Genomic DNA, 24,962 nt, shown 5'->3' with positions numbered 1-24,962 from the left:
TGGCCGTATCTTGGAGATGTTGTGGAGGTGAAGTCTAAATGAGTTTGTCAGCGATTGGATCTGGGGCTGAAAGGACAGGATTACACCTAGTACCCTGGCATGAGGGGAGGGACTGAGGATGGTGTTAGCGATGTTTATGGTGAAGTCAGTGGGGAGGGGGCACAGGTAGGGGGGGGATACTAAGAGCTCAGTTTTGGAAAGATTGAGTTTGGAGACATGGAGTGACATCCATGCCAATATGTCTCTTAGTAGGCTAGCGATGTGGGTGGAAACTGAAGGGGTTGAGGTGAGGGGCAGACAGATTTGTGTCTCATCAGGATAGAGATGGTAATTGAAGGCGTGGGAGTTTATCAAGTGACCAATGGAGGAGGTGTAGATGGAGAAGAGAAGGGGCCCGAGGACAGAACCTTGAGGGACCCCTACGGAGAGAGGGAGTGAAGAGGAGGTGGCAGAGTTATAGGTAACACTAAAGGAGCACTGCAATAGGGAGGAGAACCAGGAGAGAGCGGAGTCTGAGGCCGAAAGAGGTGTGTTTTTTTACATTTTAATACAAAAAAACACAATTCTTAAGCCAACTTTTGGTACAATATAAAAGATAAGCTGAATAGATACCAACTCTAAAACTGCACGCACCTGTGACAAATGACATACATTTTACTATCCATAGGCGACGCTTTAAAAGCCTTTTACAGGTGACCACTTTAGATTTACAGAGGATTAGGTGCCTGAAGTACTGCCTATGACCTGACGTTCGCAGTGATACCGCACACGTGGGACGTTCTCGGTTTGCGTACGTGTAAGATGAGCAAGCTAGTAACAAATAAAGCCGGTAAGGATCAAACCGAAGCGTAGCCCATAAACAAGCTGAAGGTCAGAGACAAGTGGTTGTGGGTTGGGATCGGGCAGAAGCGTAGGCAAGGAACGAGTCTGAGGTCGGTAACGAGCGGTAGCAAAAGTATGGATAGCAGCAGGAGAGAGCAGAGCGAGATATTGGCTGGAGAAGGCACAATAATTGGGCAAATGGGAAGTACAGAGACATGACTTGGATCAGGAAGTTCTTGGGGAAGAGTTCAAGGTTCAGCAAAAGGCAAGATTGTCCAATGGATCAGGCAGTGTGCTGTTCAGCATCTCGGGTGGCTCAGTGACGAGCAGGGGCGGACTGACAACTCATGGGGCCCCTGTGTCCTTGGCCAAACTCAAAAAAGCCTATGAAAAAGGTACCAGGGGCATCTCGTGGGGCCCCCTACTGACCTTGGGCAGTGCCCGAGTTTCCAAATGATCAGTCCGCCCCTGGTGATGAGACTTACTGCCAGACAAAGCAGATGTCCCGGGTTCAAATCTAGATCCTGACAGTAGTTGTGTGCCTGAAAGCCCATCATATCGTTCTATGCAACATTTTATGTTCAGCTGTATCAGTCCTTCCCTCCATGTGTTTAATCTTGGGGTAGAGACATCTTTGCACAGGTCGGCCTGTAGATCCTGAACCACTTCCAGCCCGGGACAATTCTGACATTTCTCCCATACATTTAAAAATCTGCATTAATTTGCTAAATTATTTTTTTACACTGTTTAAATTAATTTTAATGTATTAGCACATGCTATCACAGGGGATGTTCTCTTGTAATGGCTATCAGAGGTCCTCCTTTATGGAGCCACCTGGGGTCTATTAGACCCAAGTTCTCACTTCTGCCTTCCAAAGCAGCCAATAAAGCAGAGATCAATTTGGCTACTTTACAAACTAAAACAGGAAGTGTAACAGACCGCCTGACAGCACCTCTATCAGTCCCCCGGTAGAGCCTCCCTAGAGTGCGGAGTCTAAGCACCGGAGCACTTGTTCACCAGGGCCCCTGATGGTGGGAATGGACTTGGAGCACTCCGGTACCAGGTCGCAACTACCAGGTATCTCCAACAGGGATAGAGGAGTCTGACAGGGGCTCCAGAGAGCTAGGAGTCTGATGTAAGGGAGCCTAGTGATCCCTGTGGGGTGGATGGATGAGCTAAATCAGAGTCATGCAGGCCGGGTCGGTAACTAGCGGATCAGTAAGGTACAAAACGGTAGGCAAAGGATAGTCGGGTCACACGCAGGGTCAATACCAGGAGGTCAGATCTAAACGGGAATATCCAGGAGCAGAGTCAGGCAAGCCAAGGGGTCAGGACTGGAGAAGGCAACAAGGTCAAAACAATCCAGATCAGAAATACTCACACACGGGTAACAGGATACAAAGACCATTCGGCAACAAGTGTCTGTGCAGAGCTAGTTTAAATAGCCCGCCCTGCACCTGCCAGGCGTAGCCTGGGTCCCAGTGCCTGCCTAGTACTGTCCAGACGATGGGTGCGCCTGGGTCCTAGTGCCCTGCCACCTATACATCTCGGCAGACACCTACGCATGTGTAGACCCATGGGTCGCGATGCTTCCTGACAGGAAGTGACTAAATCCTAATTGCTTCCAGTTTCTAATGTCACACAGAGGGAGGAACAATGGAAGTTCCTCGGTCTAGTGCATCCAATGTGACAAGTCACCTCAGTACCAGGCTCCCCGATGGGACAGGAGAGCCTGGTAAAAGCAGCGGGCGGTGGGCCCCCTTTTGTCAATTGCAAAAGTGATTGGGTGGCTGTATAGCCACTTAATCACTTTAACTTGACTTCTTTTTTTTTTTTTTTTTTTTTTTTTTTCTAACAATCGTGTAATCGGGATCATGGCTGCAGCCATGGCCCTGATATCAACGCTCCTGTCAGTTTACTGGAACTTAACCACTTCCTGTCCTTAGAACAGTGAGAATGTACAGGTATGTGCTAAAAGCAGTGAGTGCATCTGCTCCTTCCAGGGAGACGGGTGTGGTGTGGTGGTTTTTTTTTTTTTTTTTTTTTTTTTTTTTTTTTTTTTTTTGGTGGTTATTTTGAGGTGGATGTTGGTTGTTTGTTTTGATCTCCCAGAGCCCTTGGAAAGAGATGCTGTAGGAGAGGTTGCAGGTCTCTTCTGTATAGTCTTGGGCTCCATTTTTGGGTCTGAAGTGGAGCTCTCAGGTGTAGAAGGAGGATGGATGTCATAAGCGCAGAGTGCACCTTCTCTCCTCTCTGCAATCTTGTGCTTCTTGCCTGCCGGAGGCGGGGGACAAATCTGTTGCCTTCTTGGGTTGTACAAGGTCAGGTTGGTGGTGAGCAGTTGTGCCCTTTCTCCTCACTGCTGCCAGGAGCACCGCTGTGAGAGGGCCATTATCGCGTACCTGGTGAAGACCAGGAATGTTGGACAGGAGGTGGAAGAGGAAACCTCCACAATATTCCGAAGGTGGACATGGAGGGTGTGAGGGCACGGAATGGCATGAGTGCCATAGTAGCTGGCTGGTAATGTCCACTCCATAGGTGGGTGGAGCTGGTCATCGCAGTTCTTGGAACAGGATGTAGGAGCAGCTTGCCACCAGAGCAGGAGACGGGCAAACATGCAACAGGGCAACGAGGGACTAAATCGGCTGGCGGAGAAGGGTAAAGAAGTAGGCCAAGGTCAGTAATAACCAGTAAAGAATCAGCCGGCGAAGACAAGTCCAATAAACAGGCTGAGGTCAGAGTAGTCAGGTAAACAGAGTTGGAACAGAAGTGAAGTTCAAAGGCAAGCCGGGTCATGCACAGGTAAGCAGGTGCAGCAGATCACTGAGCAGTTGCTGAATGGTCTTCAGCTTGTCCCTTAGTGACAGACCAGTTTTAAAAGGGCGAATGGGCGCCAAATGCACACGGTAATTGATAGATGTATTGTGCCGGTCTGTCACTTGCACATAATATTGCCCCTTTGCTCATGGATGACCACAAGTACAAGTCCGCACTGGTTTACTGGTACTAGGAAATCTGGAATCCGGCTTGCCTTACTGCCATAAAGACTTGGAGGTTGCTGGAAAGTGCTGATCCCGGACGGAGCTCCAAGATTAGGTGGCCATTCACGTTTTGTGGCCAGACCACACCCCCAACATTACATCATTCTTCATGTGACATTTGATAAATGTTCCATCTATTCAGAAACATTTATGCAGAAAATTTTCTGATTATTCTTCCATACATGTTCTATCTGGGGTGACACTGACATCTTGTTTTAATTTCTAGCGCCCCCAGCAAAATCCTGGTCTGAATATATACAAGGTATGTAATGCGGGGGATCCGACTGTATAACATGAGGTGGTACTGATGTTTCCGTGTTCTATCCAAAAATAACACAGCAATTCCTAAATGACCTGGCTTAACCTTTATTACATCTAATCCAATGCCATGGATGAGATCTACAGCCAGGATCTCCAATCGCTCTCCAGGACAGCCATGTAATCCCTACATACAGTAGTGTGTGTGCTTGTACCACGGACAGTTTTTTTTGCTGACGGACCAATCGGTCTCAAACAGGTAACATGCTTTTGGCGTGAATTTATTAAAACCCCTCAAAACAAATCCTATTATACAGGATGCATATAGCACCAACGACTCGCAGAAGTCTTTACAATATCCAGCAAATGGAGACCGTGACCAAACAATTCAATACCAGAGGGTCAGGAGGGCCCTGATCCCAAGAGCTTACCATTTTAAAAAGCGTACAAGCTAAAGGGCAGAGCTTTGTCAAGGTACAGAATGTAGAATGAAAAGGCGCACAAACTCTGTACTAATATATTTTTCAAGTCTATATATTTAGTGGTTACACACAAACACTAGCACGCATGCGCACACACACTATATAGTTACATAGGCTGAAAAAAGAGGCACAAGTCCAGCTATTTAATCCATAGAAAAAAAATTCATGCAAAACCTCCATATGCACATATCTTTAGCTGCAATTAATGCAAATGATTAAAAGAAAAAAACAGTATAAAGCACGGGGTCCAACTGACTCCCAGTGGGGAGAAAATTAAATCCTCCATAATCCTCCCAGGAGACAATCGAATATATTCCCTCGATCAATGACTCCTGGTGTTATTACCTCCTAAATGTTATGTTCTGTGCATCTAGTAAAGAATCCAGGACTTTCCTACAGCAATCCACTGAGCTGACCACAACCAACTCTTGAGGGAGTCTATTCCACATTCTCACCGCTCTCACTGTGAAGAAACCTTTCCGTGTTTGGAGATTACATTTATTTTGTTCCAGACGTAAAGAGGCCCCCTTATCTGACCTTTTTAAAGTGAAGAACTCTACACCGCATTCATTATGTGGGCCACCAATGTGTTTATACATGGAGATCATATCCCCCTTATATATTATACATGGAGATCATATCCCCCCTTATGTATTATACATGGTGATCATATCCCCCCTTATGTATTATACATGGAGATCATATCCCCCCTTATGTATTATACATGGAGATCATATCCCCCCTTATGTATTATACATGGAGATCATATCCCCCTTTATGTATTATACATGGAGATCATATCCCCCTTATGTATTATACATGGAGATCATATCCCCCCTTATGTATTATACATGGAGATCATATCCCCCCTTATGTATTATACATGGAGATCATATCCCCCCCCTTATGTATTATACATGGAGATCATATCCCCCCCCTTATGTATTATACATGGAGATCATATCCCCCCCCTTATGTATTATACATGGAGATCGTATCCCCCCCCTTATGTATAATACATGGAGATCGTATCCCCCCCTTATGTATTATACATGGAGATCGTGTCCCCCCTTATGTATTATACATGGAGATCATATCCCCCCCTTTATGTATTATACATGGAGATCATATCCCCCCTTATGTATTATACATGGAGATCATGTCCCCCCTTATGTATTATACATGGAGATCATGTCCCCCCTTATGTATTATACATGGAGATCATGTCCCCCCTTATGTATTATACATGGAGATCATATCCCCCCCTTGTGTATTATACATGGAGATCATATCCCCCCCTTGTGTATTATACATGGAGATCATATCCCCCCCTTGTGTATTATACATGGAGATCATATCCCCCCCTTGTGTATTATACATGGAGATCATATCCCCCCCTTGTGTATTATACATGGAGATCATATCCCCCCCTTATGTATTATACATGGAGATCATATCCCCCCCTTATGTATTATACATGGAGATCATATCCCCCCCTTATGTATTATACATGGAGATCATATCCCCCCCTTATGTATTATACATGGAGATCATATCCCCCCTTATGTATTATACATGGAGATCATATCCCCCCCTTATGTATTATACATGGAGATCATATCCCCCCCTTATGTATTATACATGGAGATCATATCCCCCCCTTATGTATTATACATGGAGATCATATCCCCCCCTTATGTATTATACATGGAGATCATATCCCCCCCTTATGTATTATACATGGAGATCATATCCCCCCCCCTTATGTACTATACATACTTTAGGATGGCAATACCAATAAGTTGACCTTTTATGGGTTCGGTGTCCTTTCCAACTTCTTCAAACATTGGACATGATCTCCATTGTACAAGTGTGGGAAAAGATGGCGCATCCCAGTAAATTATTTTGGGGGGGACATATACATGTAGATCACTTGTTGATACCGCCGACCTTTTCTCTTGCCTGACAACAGTCACATGTCACTTCAACATATTTCTCTTCTTTAGATGGCTGTGATATTGCAAAAGTGTTGAAGAACATCGCATCTTGTTGTTTGGAGTGGAAATGGGGAACGACCAACAATTTCCTCTACAAATGCAAACGTGAGCATCTGTGTGACATTGTAACAAACCTTCTCTAAATCAAACTCTCTTTAGGACAAGATTGTTATCTCTGTAAGCCTATACAAGCCTAATCAAGAACTTCATAATCCACGGCAGTGGGGGGAAATCGTATCCCAGGTAACAAGCCCAAGGGTGAGTGAGAGCGTCCACTCCCTATGCTAGTGGGTGAGGATACCAAGAGGAACCTTGCGAGTTTTGTGGTTGGATTTGGGTGCAAACAGTACCTTCCACAATTGAACCTAAGTCCAGGTGATCTTGACAGAATCCTTGCTTAAGGAATCATTCACTGGGATCTGGGAAGCACCCAGAAAGGTTTGTGCACCCGGAAGATATGCTGCCCATAAGTCCTGCAAATGTTGTTTGGCCATAGCTAGGTTCTACTTCCCTGAGTGAGGCTCCACTGTGGGTCCCACTTTGCCTTTGAATGTATGACACTGCTGTTGTGTTGTCCATGCTTGGGGTCACTGGACAACCCTGAATGTGAGGCGACAACACAGCTAGTGCCATAAATGACGCTTAGACTTCTAGAACATTGGACACCCACCATCCTTGCCTTGCACTTTGAGATGGTTGTAGGTGACTTCCCAACCTGTGGCGCTGGCTTCGGTAGTAACAGTGGTCCAGGGTAATAAACCTAGTGGATGGGACTGAATGAGGGTCTACTGTTGTACTCCCCACCAGAGACTTTTGTGCATCTGTGAGTAGATTCTGATGAGACCAGGGTAGCATCATACACAATGACATCATCCCCTGGAGACTCATTACCAATTACGAAATTACCCATATGGAAACTCTTCTTAATTACTGGTAACTTCTGTTGAAATTTGTAATGGTAGCCACCTGGGTTTCAAACTGAGCCCCTAGATAGATACTCTGTGGGATTGGCTTCAACTGGCTCTTCTTGATGTTCACTGTCCAGCCAAAGCTCCTCTATTTTAACTGAGTTAACCGTCCACAGATGTCCTAACTAGAGATGAGCGAATCGAAGTAGGCGAAGTGGAATTCGAGTCGAATATTGGAAAATTTTTCCGAATCCGAAAAATAGCCTACTTCGGACGCGCGAATCAAAATTTTTCCTAAAATGGCGGCGGACATGTGCGGCGACGGAGCGGGGATGTCTGGGAAGGCGCGCAGACAAGGCGCGCTGACCCATAATGCATTCCTTAATGACGTGATCGCATTAGCCAATCAGCAGCCAGCCAGCCAGCATTGTGTAATGGTCGAGCTATAAATAGCGGCCATTTTAGAATTCTTCATTTGCCTCCAGTCATTCAAGAGAGGCAGACCGCTATGTATTAGGGACAGAGTTAGGGCCACAGAAACGATACTTGGGGACAGAGAAACGTTACTTAGGGACAGAGAAGCATTACTCAGGGACACAGAATTGTTACTGAGTGCCAGAGAATTGTTACTTAGGGCCACAGAAACGTTAGTTAGGGCCACAGAATTGTTACTCAGGGACAGACACAGAATTGTTACTGAGGGCCACAGAACTGTTACTTAGGGCCACAGAAACGTTAGGGCCACAGAACTGTTACTGAGGGCCACAGACAGAACTGTTACTGAGGGCCACAGACAGAACTGTTACTGAGGGCCACAGACAGAACTGTTACTGAGGGCCACAGACAGAACTGTTACTGAGGGCCACAGACAGAACTGTTACTGAGGGCCACAGACAGAACTGTTACTGAGGGCCACAGACAGAACTGTTACTGAGGGCCACAGACAGAACTGTTACTGAGGGCCACAGACAGAACTGTTACTGAGGGCCACAGACAGAACTGTTACTGAGGGCCACAGACAGAACTGTTACTGAGGGCCACAGACAGAACTGTTACTGAGGGCCACAGACAGAACTGTTACTGAGGGCCACAGACAGAACTGTTACTGAGGGCCACAGACAGAACTGTTACTGAGGGCCACAGACAGAACTGTTACTGAGGGCCACAGACAGAACTGTTACTGAGGGCCACAGACAGAACTGTTACTGAGGGCCACAGACAGAACTGTTACTGAGGGCCACAGACAGAACTGTTACTGAGGGCCAGACACAGAACTGTTACTGAGGGCCAGACACAGAACTGTTACTGAGGGACACAGAATCGTTTAATTAAAGCGTATGTCAGACAACATGCAGAGGAGTGGCAGAGGAGGCAATGTTTTAGGAGCAAGCAGACGTGGCAGCAGAGGAAGGGGTCGAGGCAGCACTATTCGCAGCCAGAGGCCAGTGCTCCCGGTGTCATCCAGCAGTCGTGTCTCCACCGACAACCCTGCCGTCATCGATTGGTTGGCTCGGTCGTCTTCCTCTTCCCAGGTCACCTCTGACACCTACAGCCAACGGTCGGTGGGTACGTCGGACACAACCGTTAGTTGGCATGGCCCGGGACCAAGCCCACTGAAATCACGTGTCCTCTACCTGCCCCTGTCCTTTGGTGTTCCCTCACCAAGCGAAGTATCGCATACTGTGGGCTCAGCCCCACTGTACAGTGAGGAAGAGCTAACAGAGGGCGGTCAGGAACGGGGGGAGACATCCGCCTTTTCAGCAGCCAGGCGAAGAAGTAGTGGCGAGGAGAGTGGCTCGGTAGCCAGTCTAGAGACAGGTCTGTCTCCTGACCCAGACGCAGCCGAGGGGGCTAGTAGTGAGGCGGAGACCCTACTTGATGATGAGGAGGTTGATCGCACTTGGCAGCCTTGTCGTCATCAGGCTATTGCTTCCGCATCATCAGGAGAAGAGGGTGCCAGCTTGGCAGCGAGCAAAACAGTCGATGGGTTGCCCAGGAGGCAGCAGGGTCGCAGCAGTGTCAATGGAGGCAAACGGCCACGGAGTAGAGCACCAGCTCCACTGCAGCCTACCACCACGGCCAGTAGTGGTGCCGGTGTGCACGGAGGAAGCAGCAGTCCGCCGAGTAGGAAACTTTGCCCCCGATACTCCTCACTGGCTGTGTGGCAATTTTTCGTCAAGCCGCCCGAGGAAGTAAACGTAGCCGTATGTCGACTATGTGGCCAGAAAGTCAAGCGTGGCCAGGGGGCCCATGTTGGGACTACAGCGTTGCGGCAGCATATGCAGCGTCGCCATTTGGTGGCCTGGGAAAACCGTGATAAAGATACGGCGGTTCTGCCCGCCCCAGCCCCCGCTCCATCACCCGCTCCGTTACTTGCTCCGTCACCCGACGTCAATCGCCCTCCATCAGCCAGTCAAGGCTCCAACACCTCTGCTGAGGGGAGTTGTCGCTCGTTGGCATCTTCCGCTCGTTCAGATGCTCCTTCTCCTGCTACTCCTCTTCACGGATTCCGTCAGCAGTCTTTCTTGGAATCCGTATCCAAGAGACAACAGTTTGCGAGCACGCACCCGACGGTGCAAAAGCTGAACGTCCTCCTGTCCAAGTTGCTGGTGCTGCAGTCCCTCCCTTTCCAACTGGTGGACTCAGCACCTTTCCGAGAAATGATGGCTTGTGCCGCGCCGCGGTGGAGAGTGCCAAGCCGTCATTTCTTTGCCCAAAAGGCAGTGCCAGCCCTGCATTCACATGTAGAAGAGATGGTGGGCCCGTCTTTGAGCATGTCGGTCTCTGCCAAAGTGCACGGCTGCGCCGACGTGTGGAGCTGTAACTACGGTCAGGGACAGTACATGTCATTTACGGCCCACTGGGTGAATGTGGTGCCGTCACAGCCGCACCAGCAACTTGGACAGGTCACGCCGCTCTTGCCTCCACGTTTGCATGTCCTTGGTCCACAAAAGATGTCCGCCTCTACCACCTCTTCTTCCGCCGTGTCCTCAGCCGCCACCCCCGTGCCAAGTCCCATTACCCGACCGGCATATCACATGTGCAGGGCGCAACGGTGTCACGCTGTGCTGCACCTGGTATGCCTTGGCGAACGTAGTCACACAGGGGAGGAACTTCTGAGTGTAATGAACAGAGAAATTGACAGATGGCTGTCTCCGCGCAAACTGAAAATCGGAACCATGTTGACCGACAACGGAAAGAACATGGTGTCTGCTCTGCGTCAAGGAAGGTTGTGCCATGCATGGCTCACGTGTTCAATCTGGTTGTCAAGCGGTTCCTAAAATCCACCATCCCACTGCAAGACATCCTTAAAATGTCACGTAAACTTTGCATGCATTTCAGCCATTCCTACACCGCAAAGCACACCCTCCTTGAGCTGCAGCGGCAGAACGGAATTCCACAGCATCGCCTGATCTGCGACGTTGCAACAAGGTGGAATTCAACCCTACACATGTTAGACCGCCTTTACGAGCAGCGAAAGGCCATCACCGATTTCCTGATGTTACAAGCGGATAAAGGTACTCCCCTGTGTAACTTCGATGTCCGCCATTGGCAGCTCATGCGTGACACCTGCCGCTTGCTCAGGCCCTTTGAGGAGGCCACGCTATTCGTGAGTCGGCAGGACTATGGGATGAACGACGTCATTCCTCTGTTGCACGTCCTGGAACAAATGCTGTTAACAATAGCTGGTCAGGGTGCGGTAGACGTGGCGCACAGATCTCAACGCCACATGACCCCTGTGGGGGCAGGACAGGAAGAAGAGGAGGAGGTAGAGGAGGACATTTGTGCTCAGGAATTATTGAGTGAAATGGGTGGTTTTTCCACTCAGCGGACAGGAGTGGAGGAGCAGGAGCATCTGGTAGAGGAGGAGGAGGAGGAGACAGAGGACCCAGACGCACCGTGGCAGTATGCTGTGGAGATGGAGGCAGGGAGTCCCTCGCATTCCTTGGCACAAATGGCCCATAGCATGCTCGGTTGCTTGCGTAGCGACAGCCGAATAATAACCATCAGACAGAGGGATGACTTTTGGCTGTCCACCTTGTTGGACCCTCGCTACCGTTCAAAAATGGTGGCCTTTTTCACACCTGCTGAGAGGGAGGCCAAAATAACGTACTATAAAAACCACCTATGTAGTCAGTTGGTCTCTGCCTTTGTGCGCCAACGTCCATCCTCAGACACTGTGGGCCCTGTGCGCTCGCGTTCCGCTGCCATGGCAGCAGGGGAGGGGTGGGGTGGTAGGAGCAGTGGCAGCTCCACCAGCAGCGGCTGCCTCAGTCTGCAGTCGATGATGAGTAGCTTTCTTCACCAGCGCAGTGAGGAAACTACTAACCAGCAGCAGCAGCAGCATCAGGTGGACCTGGAGCAGGACCTCAAACAGGCTTGGGCCTACTTGGACAGCACCCTGCCAACCGAGGTAGACAATCCCCTTGACTACTGGGCAACGAAACTTGACCTTTGGCCCCAACTAGCTGAATTTGCCCTTGAAAGGCTGTCATGCCCGGCCAGTAGCATGGCATCGGAGCGCGTGTTTAGTGCGGCAGGAGGTATTGTAACTCCGCGGAGGACACGACTGTCCACCCAAAGTGTGGAGAGACTCACGTTTGTGAAAATGAATCGGGCGTGGATTAGTCTGGATTTCAAACCACCAGTTCCTGACACAACTGACTAAATCCGCCATGAATCATGCCTCAAACATGTGCCACTTTCAGGTCTCCTCACACTGCTGGTGTGTTCCATTTTTTGACATAGGGTGCTGGCAGATTACGGGCCTCCCATAGCTGCTGCCAGGCCCCTAATCTGCCATGGGCCCCTATACCGCCTCCTCATGCTGCTGCCAGGTCCAGAGTCTCTCATGGGTCCCTGTACGGCCTCCCATTGCTGCTGTCTCCATCGCCACACTCTGCCATGTGCCACTTTCAGGTCTCCTCACACACTGCTGGTGTGTTGAATTTTTTGACATAGGGTGCTGGCAGATTACGGGCCTCCCATTGCTGCTGCCAGGCCCGTAATCTGCCAGCACCCTATGTCAAAAAATTCGTTGCAACAAGGTGGAATTCAACCCTACATATGTTAGACCGCCTTTACGAACAGCAAAAGGCCATCACAGATTTCCTGATGTTAAAAGCGGATAAAGGTACTCCCCTGTGTAACTTAGATGTCAGCCATTGGCAGCTCATGCGTGACACCTGCCGCTTGCTCAGGCCCTTTGAGGAGGCCACGCTATTCGTGAGTCGGCAGGACTATGGGATGAACGACGTCATTCCTCTGTTGCACGTCCTGGAACAAATGCTGTTAACAATGGCTGGTCAGGGTGCGGTAGACGTGGCGCACAGATCTCAACGCCACATGACCCCTGTGGGGGCAGGACAGGAAGAAGAGGAGGAGGTAGAGGAGAACATTGGTGCTCAGGAATTATTGAGTGAAATGGGTGGTTTTTCCACTCAGCGGACAGGAGTGGAGGAGCAGGAGCATCTGGTAGAGGAGGAGGAGGAGACAGAGGACCCAGACGCACCGTGGCAGTATGCTGTGGAGATGGAGGCAGGGAGTCCCTCGCATTCCTTGGCACAAATGGCCCATAGCATGCTCGCTTGCTTGCATACCGACAGCCGAATAATAACCATCAGACAGAGGGATGACTTTTGGCTGTCCACCTTGTTGGACCCTCGCTACCGTTCCAAAATGGTGGCCTTTTTCACACCTGCTGAGAGGGAGGCCAAAATAACGTACTATAAAAACCACCTATGTAGTCAGCTGGTCTCTGCCTGTCTGCGCCAACGTCCATCCTCAGACACTGTGGGCCCTGTGCGCTCGTGTTCCGCTGCCATGGCAGCAGGGGAGGGGTGGGGTGGTAGGAGCAGTGGCAGCTCCACCAGCAGCAGCTGCCTCAGTCTGCAGTCGATGATGAGTAGCTTTCTTCACCAGCGCAGTGAGGAAACTACTAACCAGCCGCAGCAGCAGCAGGTGGACCTGGAGCAGGACCTCAAACAGGCTTAGGCCTACTTGGACAGCACCCTGCCAACCGAGGTAGACAATCCCCTTGACTACTGGGCAACGAAACTTGACCTTTGGCCCCAACTAGCTGAATTTGCCCTTGAAAGGCTGTCATGCCCGGCCAGTAGCGTGGCATCGGAGCGCGTGTTTAGTGCGGCAGGAGGTATTGCAACTCCGCGGAGGACACGACTGTCCACCCAAAGTGTGGAGAGACTCACGTTTGTGAAAATGAATCAGGCGTGGATTAGTCTGGATTTCAAACCACCAGTTCCTGACACAACTGACTAAATCCGCCATGAATCATGCCCCAAACATGTGCCACTTTCAGGTCTCCTCACACTGCTGGTGTGTTCAATTTTTTGACATAGGGTGCTGGCAGATTACGGGCCTCCCATAGCTGCTGCCAGGCCCCTAATCTGCCATGGGCCCCTATACCGCCTCCTCATGCTGCTGCCAAGTCCAGAGTCTCTCATGGGTCCCTGTACGGCCTCCCATTGCTGCTGTCTCCATTGCCACACTCTGCCATGTGCCACTTTCAGGTCTCCTCACACACTGCTGGTGTGTTCCATTTTTTGTCATAGGGTGCTGACAGATTACGGGCCTCCCATTGCTGCTGCCAGGCCTGTAATCTGCCATGGACCTCCGTACCGCCTGGTCACGCTGCTGCTGGGTCCACAGTGTGACATGGGTCCCTGTACCGCCTCCCATTGCTCCCACTCTGCCATGTGCCACTTTGAGGTCTCCTCACACTCCTGCTGGTTTCCATTTTGTCATAGGTTGCTGTATGGCCTCCCATTGCTGCTGCCTCCACCGCCACACTGTGGCTCCAAACACTGGTTTTGGCCCCGTGACTGGCCAAATGAGTGAAGTGTGCGGTGATTCTAAGATCGACGGCACTCATCTGCATGTCATACTGACTGACAGTACTATTTCTCTTCCCCAGCAGACTCCAAGGGCATTTAAATTAAAGGTACAGTGTTCTGCACTAATATTAAGTCTCTCTGAAGCCTAGAAACACCCTTTTTTAAGTTAAATTCACAGCGAATATATTCGACTCGAATCGAATATTGTCCACGAATTCGTCGAATCGAATTTTTGAATACTTCGCTCATCTCTAGTCCTAACAACAAGATTATACAATACCAGAAGAATTCAAGAACAGATAAACCATTAGAGGAACTCTTGATATAAGAATATGATGATCTGACTCCATATTGTTCAGATCTTGACACCAACCAGATGTCATCCAAGTAGTGATGGACCTAAAGGTCCTGTTCCCTGAGCTGAGCCAGAACTGAGATCAACACTTTTTGTAAAGGCTGAAGGGTGAACATACTGAAAATGTTCTTTTCCTTCAGCGAACCGTAGAAATCTCCGGAATGAGATATGAAGTGGAAGTGATGGTTTTGTAGATTCACCAAAACCATTCAATCCCCTAGCTGGATTGCTTGGATGATTGTATTTAAAGATTTGAGTGTGAACATTTCTACTCAAATGAAACTTTTTTGAATTTCTTTAGGTCTTTCACAGGCCTTTAGTCTCTTGTCTTCTGTATGAGAAACAAAGCAGAGTAAAATCCTGTTGACCTGTGCAAACAGAGCGCCGGCACTATTGCAGCCACAGAGCACTGATGTACCATTTGAAGGATATCCCTCTTTTGACTGGATTGAGCTATCTTGGTAGGGGTTAATGAATGCTCTGGAGGGACAACCGGAATGGGTGGCAGGTCCCCAAAGATCCTGACAATGGGTTGTTCAGATATGTGCAAATTTGGCCAGCCTAGCTCCTACTGCCTACTTGGTGAGATGGCCAGCCATTAAAAAGACTTCTGAGTCTGATGGAACTGTGGTTAACGTTGCCTCTGTCTTTACAAATCTAGCCTGCCTGTCTGTGGGTTTTTTTTTATCATTTTGTGGTCTCTCAGAATTGATACTGGGAGCTCGTGCTAGGCAAACCCACTGGTGCCTTGACATTTTGTCCTGTGGAAGTAGGCCCGACTTCCCCTCTACCACACTGTAAATTGCTACATCCAACTTCTGGCTTAAGAGAAACTTGCCAACAAAAGGCAATTCACAGCAACTTTGCTTTTTAGGATGGGTCTACCAACCAAGGCCTAAGCCGCAATGCCCTCTTCACCATCACCAATTGTAGCATCACTCTGGAGGCTGACTTAATATCTACCACTGCCTCTCCCTTTAAATCCACCAAAAGATTGAGCTCCTCTAAGTCACCATGGACTTGATCCTTCAGAAGATCCTGGAAGATGGCAGCTTCCAAATTCTGTGTCCACGCCCTCATAGCACCTGCTACAGAATTAAACACAATAGCTGGTTTACAGGCATTTTCTGCCATCTGGTGTGGAACTTTCAGGACATTCTGGATAGGAGGATTGACGTGGATCTATGAAAGGATGGTTCATCCTCTATTGGGAGCGTAACATTTCTGATCCGTCTGACCAGGGCATCCACCACCAGGGATTTATCCAGAGGAATCCGCCTCTTCTGCTACAGTATACAGCAAACAATTACTCATAGCTGACCTCTTATATCCCTTCTGCCATTCTTCATGAGTGAAATCATTCATTTTCCATCATTAAAGAAAACTGTGGGTAGGGGCCCTGGACCCTTCCACTATCCACCTTCAAATTCAAAGCCTGAAAAGTCCTGTTCTGACTGTGGAGCAAGGGTAGACATTTTGGACAAATGGACCCTCTGTACCAAAGTTAATGTCTTCTGAGAAATGCCTAGAGCTTCCATAGTAAGAGGGAGGGGTTTGACTGAGATGCCCTGAACTAGGTGCTGGAAGTACTGTATGTCTTGAACATTTTGGAATGGCTTTGTTAACGGACTTGATTCGAGAGGCATGTGACGTGTTCATTCAGTCTGTTTCTAAACAGGTCCTAGAAACCGTCTCGGGCCTATCTACCAAAGGATCTGCATCAGAGTCTCGGTATTTCTTACCTCTTGATTGCTGAGAGTGCTCAGGGGTGGAGGACTATCTCTGCCAATGTGTTCTTTCTGTATCTGGAACAGGATCTGCTATGGCTGGACAAGATACTGTCCTCTTTACCATGATGTGCAGATGCTCTTTAAGACTTTCTAGAGAGAACTAGAGCAGGCCAGGCTGTAACAAATTTTAAATAGGCCATGTTCATGAAAACTATAATAATTTGCTATCCTCTTCTTACTTGCCATTATGTCAGTCCCTACCTGAGCATGTGGAGGTTCATGTGGTGGAAAGATCGTTTTGCCATGTCAGAGTCTACAAAAGCATCAAAACGTATAGCGAAGAGCAAAAAAATAACAAAACTGGAGAACAGAGTGCAACTTCCAATAAAAAAAAAAAAAAAAAGTTCCCCCTACTTGAAAGTCACACAGGCAAGGATTCAGGAAATAGGTGTAATCTGGAGCAAGCTGCGCCTCTGATTACAAGACTTCTTTTAAATGGGGAGCCAAGGAAAACCTATTCCCCTCTCTGTTCAGAGCACTGCTGCGCCTGCAGAGCATCTTTTCCTCCACACATGCATGGCTTCCCTACGGTGGCCTTCTTGGGTAAACCATTAGCAGCTACTTCCAATTTGGCTGCCAGATAATCTCTGGGCACTGCACATCTGCAAAGCCCTCTTCAATGCTACAGTACACCACATTCAGCAAAATACCAATGGCAAGCCCATGCTAATCAATGCTGGAGATTGAAACCCATCTCAAACAAACCTCAGGAAAGGAAAGGTATGAAAAAAAGCACACCTAAACAGAAGTGGAAAATGTAGACACAGCTCTGACCACCAAACCATTACAGCACCATGAAAAGCACCACCTGAGGTATACCATTGATAGTTAGAGAAGTCCTCTGTCCAAAGGACCTCCAGAAGAAACCTCACCTTGTTGGTGCATTTAGCAACCTAAGAAGTGGGAATGCACATGAGAAGCTGAACCCAGGTGGACACGTCCTGCCCACTCCTGATCATAACTATGAAATAGGGCTGAGCAAACGGTTCGGACCAAACTTTGGCTGTTCATACAAAACATCAAAATGTTTGTCCGTGGCCAAATTTTCATCAGGAGCATCATATATAGAAGCAATATTTAGATCGCTTCTATATATAACCGCTTCCAACTGTCAGCTGTTTCTGTGGATACTTCCTTAACCATTAATGTCACCATCAGGACCACTTACAGGCCAGGAATCTCCAACCATGTAAGTAAAGGGGCGGGGATAGCGGTGACATCACTGATATGACAGATGGCCATATTTTGGCCACTGGAATTGAGCAAATATTTGGTCCATTATGTGACCACTCTCCCTGACCCTTCCTCATGTAGCTGAGGGCTCGGGCTGCTGTCATTTGGCAAGCCGTACCATCAGGATTGGTTCCGTGCATCTGGTTAATTTTGGTAAGATGGCAGGTATTGTGATTGACGATAGATTTACAACTTGGGGGGGGATTTTTTATTTGATAAGGGAATTTATTTGTAGGTTGTCTTTTTTTTTTTTTTTTTTTTTTTTGTGAATAGGTAGGGGTTCTATGCACCCAATACTCAATCACATGAGGTGGTATTTGTGGGGCCCCTATAAAAGATAAATCCCCCCCACCCACAGATCCCTACAACTAGTGGACCAGGGTTGTGGGAAAGAGGCCCTTGTACTCAACATGGGGACAAGGTGCTTTGCCGGGCTGAGGGGGGGGTTCCCCTGACATGGTATGCTACATGTTTAGGGCTTGTGGCCAGATATGGTTTAGGAAGGGAACATGTTTGTCCCCCTGCTTCCCTTTATAAGCCTGGCTGCATGGTTGGGTTAAGGGTCTGGTATGTTGTGGTGGTTTTTTTTTTTTTTTTCCTAGGAAAAGTGACATTTACAAATCTAAAAGGATAGTTGATAGTTTTTAAATTTCTAGTCCAGTGGTGGGCAACCTTTTTTTTTCAACTGAGCCAAATCTCGCCAAAACCACGATTTGAAATTTATTTTGAGAGCCACATTTTTAAAACTGAAAATACATAGGATGGTACACTGTTTTTAGTTTCAATAAGTTTTTATAGTAATTCATACCCCATATAGTAATTCATCCCCCCCTATAGTAATTCATCCCCCATATAGTAATTCATCCCCCCTATAGTAATTCATCCCCATATAGTAATTCACCCCCATATAGTAATTCACCCCCCATATTGAAGTAGTAAGCCAAGTCCCCCCTGTGTCAATTCACTTACCTTTGCTCCGTGCGTTCCTCTCGCCGTGTTCCCGCGCCGTTCCGGTCTTCAGGGCGGACTGTGAGAGGAGCCTAGCTCCCCTCAGGTTCGTCACGCTGCCCCGCCTACACACATCCTGACAGCCAATCACTAGCTATCAGGATGTGAGTGGCAGCGAGACTGGCCAATCATTGCTGGGCTAGCTGCAGAGTCCTCGGCCGCCTGAGAGGAGGGAGGGGAGCCGGCGCCCGGCACACAGAAGAGCCGCATTAAAATGTGTAAAGAGCCGCATGTGGCTCGCGAGCCGCGGCTTGCCGACCACTGTTCTAGTCTGTCATTCATTGCCAGCTTCTTTATTTTATATTTTTTTTTTTCTTCCAAAAAACTGATAAACCAATAGCCTGCACCTGGAATGTTAGGATTTTATTTTGTGTTTTTTTAATATTTTTCATTTATTTTGTAGATGAACTCACGGAAGGCTCCGACCTCTTTAATAAAAAGCAGATCTCTCTGGTGGATGCCGGGCTGGAAATTAATACTCCGTACCCGTTAGTGTTGCCTCCTAATCGCAAAGTAGATCTGATTTTGTCTTTTGACTTCAGTCAAGGAGATCCATTCGAGGTAATCAAATTTCATGGTCATTCCGATTCAACTCACCACCCACCTATATAAAACACAAAGGTGATGCAATAATTAGGGATGATCAGAACTTCCCTGGGTTTGGTTGAAGAGTTGTTTGGAGAACTTCAAAGATCTTTTGGATGCCGAACTCTAACCCAGGGGCGGACTGACCATTTGGAAACTCGGGCACCGCCCGGGGTCAGTAGGGGGCCCCATGAGATGCCCCTGGTACCTTTTTTCATAGTTTTTTTTTGAGTTTAGGCAAGGGCACAGGGGCCCCATGATCCTCTATTGCCCGGGGGCCCCATGAGTTGTCAGTCCACCCCTGCTCTAACCCCACTGAAATCAATGGAAGCCATGCTAAAAATGCCAAGTTTTATGTGCTAATAGGCTAGGCGGTGTTAGGGGGAAAAAAAACTAGCATGGGAGGTGGGCACTGCCCTGGGGAACATGTACCAATGCAAAAAAAAGTTGTAAAAATTTCGTTCAGCCAGGAACAGACATTTAATTAGATGGTGTGTTTTTTTGGGGGTTTTTTGGGGTTTTTTTTTTTTGTTTTTTTTTTGGGTTTTTACTCCTCCTTTTTAAGTAACATGCCTGGGGGTGTCCTAATCCCGCCTGTGAAGGGACGTCTCTGTAAATGTCAGCACTGCAGCAGCACTTTTTGTACATCATAAAGGAAAAAAGTTCTAAAATTGCCAGTAAATTACATTTCATTGCCGGCTTATTTAAAAGAAAGTCAGACCCATCCGAAGGTCTGCTTTGTATTTTGGGAGACCTTTTTTGGGAGGGATTTGTGTGTTGTTTTTTTTTTTTTTTTGTTTTTTTTTAGCAGTTTCATATATTTCCATTTGTATTTTTTTTTTTTCTTTGTTATTGTCATTTTCTGTAGCACATGCTAAAGCACTGATTAAAAAAAGTGTACAATCCCCTCATACATTCTAGATCCTGGAATGGATTTGAAAGCGGTACCCATGGGCAGACTGACAACTCATGGGGCCCCCGGGCAATAGGGGATCATGGGGCCCCTGTGCCCTTGCCCAAACTCAAAAAAGCCTATGAAAAAGGTACCAGGGGCATCTCAGGGGGCCCCCTACTGACCCCGGGCCTTCGGGCAGTGCCCGAATTTCCAAATGGTAAGTCCGCCCCTGGGGGTACTTCATGCAAAATCCATACCTGACCCTTAATGCAAGCATGCTGCCTGGTTGGGGGGCACAAACATGCACCCTCACACCTGAACCATACCAGTGCACATGACTTCAACATGGGGGGGATCTCATGTTGATGAGGACAAGGGCCTCTTCTCCACAACTGACTGGTGGTTGTGGTGGTCTATGGGCAGGTACTCTGGAAGCCACCTTTTTAATAATAGGAGGCCCCCAGGTACCCCCCGTTTTTTGTTAGGGTTTTGGGGTTGTATTTGATGTGTAAAGAGCTGACACATACTTATAAGTAATGACAGATACAAGAAAATATAACCATTATATCTAACTAATGATGCTGTTTCCACCGCGGGTCCCTCCATTATATGGCGTGCACAGTTATCAGTTTAGACAAGGGGTAGGCAACCTGAGAGCCGCAGGACTAAAAGTTCCATCATGCCTCTGCAAGTCATAGCCGTAATCTTTGCAATGCCCCATGGGAAATGTAGTTGCGCAACATCTAGGGAGCCGCAGGTTGCCTACCCCTGGTTTAGACGCATACTTAACCCATGCCCTCGGTTGAGACAAATATTTCCAGTCTAGCTGTTATATACTGTACTTGTGTGTATGGAACTAATGGGCAGGTAGGTACAGGGGGCCAGGCAGAGAATGGTCGGGGTCACAAGCCAGGGATCAAACAGGAGAAGTCAGCAGAGGTCCGGATCAGGCAGGGTCGGCAACAAGTCGGTCAGACAGGAACAGGAATGCAGGTAACAAGATACAGGGGCCCAGGAAGAACACACACCAAGGCCCAGACTGCAGGTCTGGCCATCCCTTAAATACACCTCCGTAATCAGCTTCAGGTGTTGGCTGGCTGCAGGGTTGAGTCTCTGATTGCTGGGAGCACCCGCTGGCCAGCCCTGGTACTGCAGCCCACAAGGCAGGTGAGTCCCACCATCACTGGCAAGTTCATTCCTGACAGTGGGATAGCAATAGCATCACTGCCCATATGTTTTTTTTTTTTCTTACATGGCTGGGATTCTCTGTGACATTGGCGGTTCCTAGTAATGTTGATCTTCCTTAGTTCTGTGATTGGTCACAATGTTGCCAGATATATTAGAACAGTACAGACCTCCCGGAGGAATTTGGCCGCCATGTATTCATGATCACTGTGCTGATCACAGCTACCGATGGAGATGTTTTCTTGCCTCATTTACGAGGGATGCATTGTGTATTTTCAGTATTCGGCTCAATTCCCAAAGCAAACACCAAGAACCAGATTTGTGTTTGAAAGAAATAACAACTTAATTTCATATCTCATTGGACTGAAAAGAACAATCTGCCTGGCTAAAACAAAGGCCCTTCTTTTGTTTGAATTCTTTACGACTAGAGCCCCAGACTCCATGCCTTGTGTTTTGACATTCACTTGCTTATTAGTCTTACACATGGTCAAGAATAACCCCCCAAAAGAGATCGGTGGGATTCACCTCCAAGTTGGGGGTTCCTTGAATTCTGAGTGCGATTAGTGAAGCTGTTCATGAACTGAGCCCAGGCTTGTTCCATCAGCTCTGTTGTACAATAGACACCGTTTTTTAATATCATTTTTTGTTTTTCTTTAACTAGACGTTGAAAAGAACAGTTGAATACTGTAAGGACCACAATATTCCTTTTCCAACAATCCCTGAAGAAAGTTATGAGCGCCCTCCAACTAAAAGTGTCTACCTCTATGAAGGGGATGGAAATGAGACACCCGATGTCATGCACTTTCCTCTGTTCAACACCCAGACCTGTGGAGGTGAGTCTACTGAGAAGAGTCCTGTATTATGGCCCGTGTGTTCATTGGCTCTTCTCACTCTGTATTATGTGATTGGTGGACACTAAAGGCTGAATTCCAGGTATGGATATTGTTACATAGTTCCAACTTGGACCAATGTAACTCCATATATACCATACATGTGGGGTCCCTCTAGAAGCTGTAAATCACATAGCAGACACAACTATTATCACTGCCATTTCCTGGACCCCGTGCTGAGAGGTGGCCCTGCTCCATTGTGGACACAAGATTGGCCAATCAGCACATGCACCATTCAGAAATAATTTTATATCCTCTCAATAAATGCAAAACATTCTGTGATTGGAGATGTCACTGCTCCACCTCATCCAATCAGGCTAGAAGAAAATGTAACCCCTTGAACACACAGCTGGGTCCCCCTGCAGGTCTGTTCTTCCTCCAATGGCTGCAGGTCCCATAGATGTCTGCATCTCAGCCAGCAAGAATCTTGTATTGGGCTACCAGCACCTACCAATGTCCGACCTGAACTGGACTTGCACATAGAGCAAGAACTGTGTCCTATTCAAGTCTATGATGGGTTACTGTGCAGGTGCTAGCAGTCCGGCACAAGATTTTCACCAGCCAGACCTCAGAGGAGGTAGGTACGGGACTAGCGGGGAGGGGAATACTTTCCTTTGACATCTACATGACATCGGCCCCAGTGGTTTACTGATTAAAACATTTTATAAATTCTAGTAAGTAGACAGAAGGCAGCAGCACCCTACTGACAAGACACCCCCCCCACCCCACTTCAGTTCCATATCTGCAGCTGCATTTATCTTTTCAGATCCTGAGATTGTGACACCCAGGTTCTCTCCCTGATATTAGTCCCCAGGTCAACACAGGCTGCCCAGGGCTGAAATTGCTTATAATGGGGTTCCCACTGGGCCCTTGACATCCCACCCCTAAATCCAGGCTTTGCTGCCCTTCACACTGACACCCCTGCCCCAGATCCTTGTATGACAGCATCACCAAATTGGTGGCCCTCCAGCTGTTGCGAAACTATAAGTCCCATCATGCCTCTGACTTTTTGGGAGTCATGCCTTGTAACTATCTCACAATGCCTCGTGTGATTTGTAGTTTGACAACAGCTGGGCGGCTGCCAGTTTGACACACATGGTCTAGGGGCTTTGCCACCCCTTCCTCTAGATGAACCAATTTCAAACCTTTCTCTAGAGGCCTCCAGAGGTGGGACACATCTCCAATCATTAGTGGTGATTCCTTGTATCAGTGTTGCTGGGTATAGGGTCCAGGAAAGTTCTCATTTCAAAAGATGTTTTCATAACTGAGGTCAGGAGTTCCTTTTTGAATGTTCAGCATGGACTGAACTAGCAAAGGAGGGAGAATAGGAAGAGCAGACCTTACCGTAGTTTAGCCTTTTAATTGGAGAATAAAAAAGGTAGTAAAATTCATTACAGTCACACATTGTATAAGAGGTATCCAGGCATATCAGTAGTAGGTGGACACCATGATGTAAGGAAGTCCTCTGTGTGTAGTTTGGTGTTCCATGTGCCAGTCATCAATGATCCAGGATAGCCGCCCATGCTCCCACGACCGTCAGGGCAGGATCTCCGCTGGGATAAGAGTGGTGACCATTCTGATGGAGCTTTATCCCGTCATACATCTCCTGCCTATGCAGAGTGCACGCTACTCTCGGGGTGGACTGGATGGATCCTGGTGGCTAAGGGAAAGCAAGTGGCTACTACAGGAACAAACACAGAGCTGCCGACAGCCACAGAGCCCAGCTTGGTCTGTATCATTAACTGCAATGACAATGCATTTTGGGGGTGTATCCTCCTTTATCAAGCCTTGATGAAGGGGGATGCACCCCTGAAATGCGTTGTCATCATGGATACTAGTGCAACACTACAATTTTTGTTCTCTTTTTAACATGAACTAAAGTCCAGAAATTTCTTTCTTTTGAATAAACTATAAATATTTCATAAAAACAGATGTTTGTCAGAAACGTCATGCAGACCTGAATGAAAGATACCAGAGAAGTTGTTTTATAAATATAATCTCGTTGATTCTGTCGTCATGATCCTTTAATCACTACAATCTGATGCACACGTTTCTTTCAGATGGTGAAATGATAAAGACTTTGAGCGGGAAGTATCGCACGTTTGTTCATTCCTATGACAGATCTATGATTAAAAGCCTGCTGGACATCGCTAAGAAGAATGTGGAGAGCAGCCTGGACCAGATCCAGGGCAAGATACAACAATGTGTCCAGAGGTGTAACGGGAGGGGGGAGGTCTCCGGCATACCAGGCCGGGATGAATGAAAATGGCGCCAACTTGGCTCAAATGTTTAGAGGACCATCCAGACAAATGAACAAAAGTCATTCTCAAGGACAGTCGGCAATGGAATCCTCCTTTTAACCATTTGAGAATATTGAACATAAGAGATCCGTCCTAAAAAAAAACATTTATGCAACTTTACAAAATGTGATGTTTGGATGTGACCAACTACCGCTAGATAGACATTTTCTGTATGCAATTGCAAGATGGACATCTTGGGATCTGACACAGGTAGACACGCATGATATCCCCAACCACCAGTTTTCCTGCAAACGCCAAGGCAAGGTTCTTTGGTGGGGAGGGGGGGGGGATCTAATCACATAATCATGCATTGGATCTGGTGGTAATATCACATAATCATGTGTTGGATCTGGTGGTAA

At 47.7% G+C, this 24,962-nt stretch overlaps 1 protein-coding gene across 1 annotated transcript in view; it reads left to right on the top strand.

Moving 5' to 3' along the window:
- Positions 1-24,566, top strand: part of LOC149449593 (cytosolic phospholipase A2 gamma-like) — a 109,543-nt gene extending 84,977 nt beyond the window's left edge. The window contains exons 10-13 of the mRNA XM_089693044.1: positions 6,610-6,705; positions 19,152-19,309; positions 22,075-22,246; positions 24,364-24,566. Of these exons, the coding sequence (XP_089549170.1) occupies positions 6,610-6,705; positions 19,152-19,309; positions 22,075-22,246; positions 24,364-24,566 (629 nt within the window). The remainder of the gene's footprint in view (positions 1-6,609; positions 6,706-19,151; positions 19,310-22,074; positions 22,247-24,363) is intronic.
- Positions 24,567-24,962: the final 396 nt, after the last annotated feature.

Source organism: Staurois parvus, unplaced genomic scaffold (assembly GCF_062004578.1).
Source record: "Staurois parvus isolate SC_StPar_1 unplaced genomic scaffold, SC_StPar_1.0 ptg000611l, whole genome shotgun sequence".
Lineage (NCBI taxonomy): Eukaryota > Metazoa > Chordata > Amphibia > Anura > Ranidae > Staurois > Staurois parvus.
This window is presented reverse-complemented; position numbering and strand designations above follow the sequence as displayed.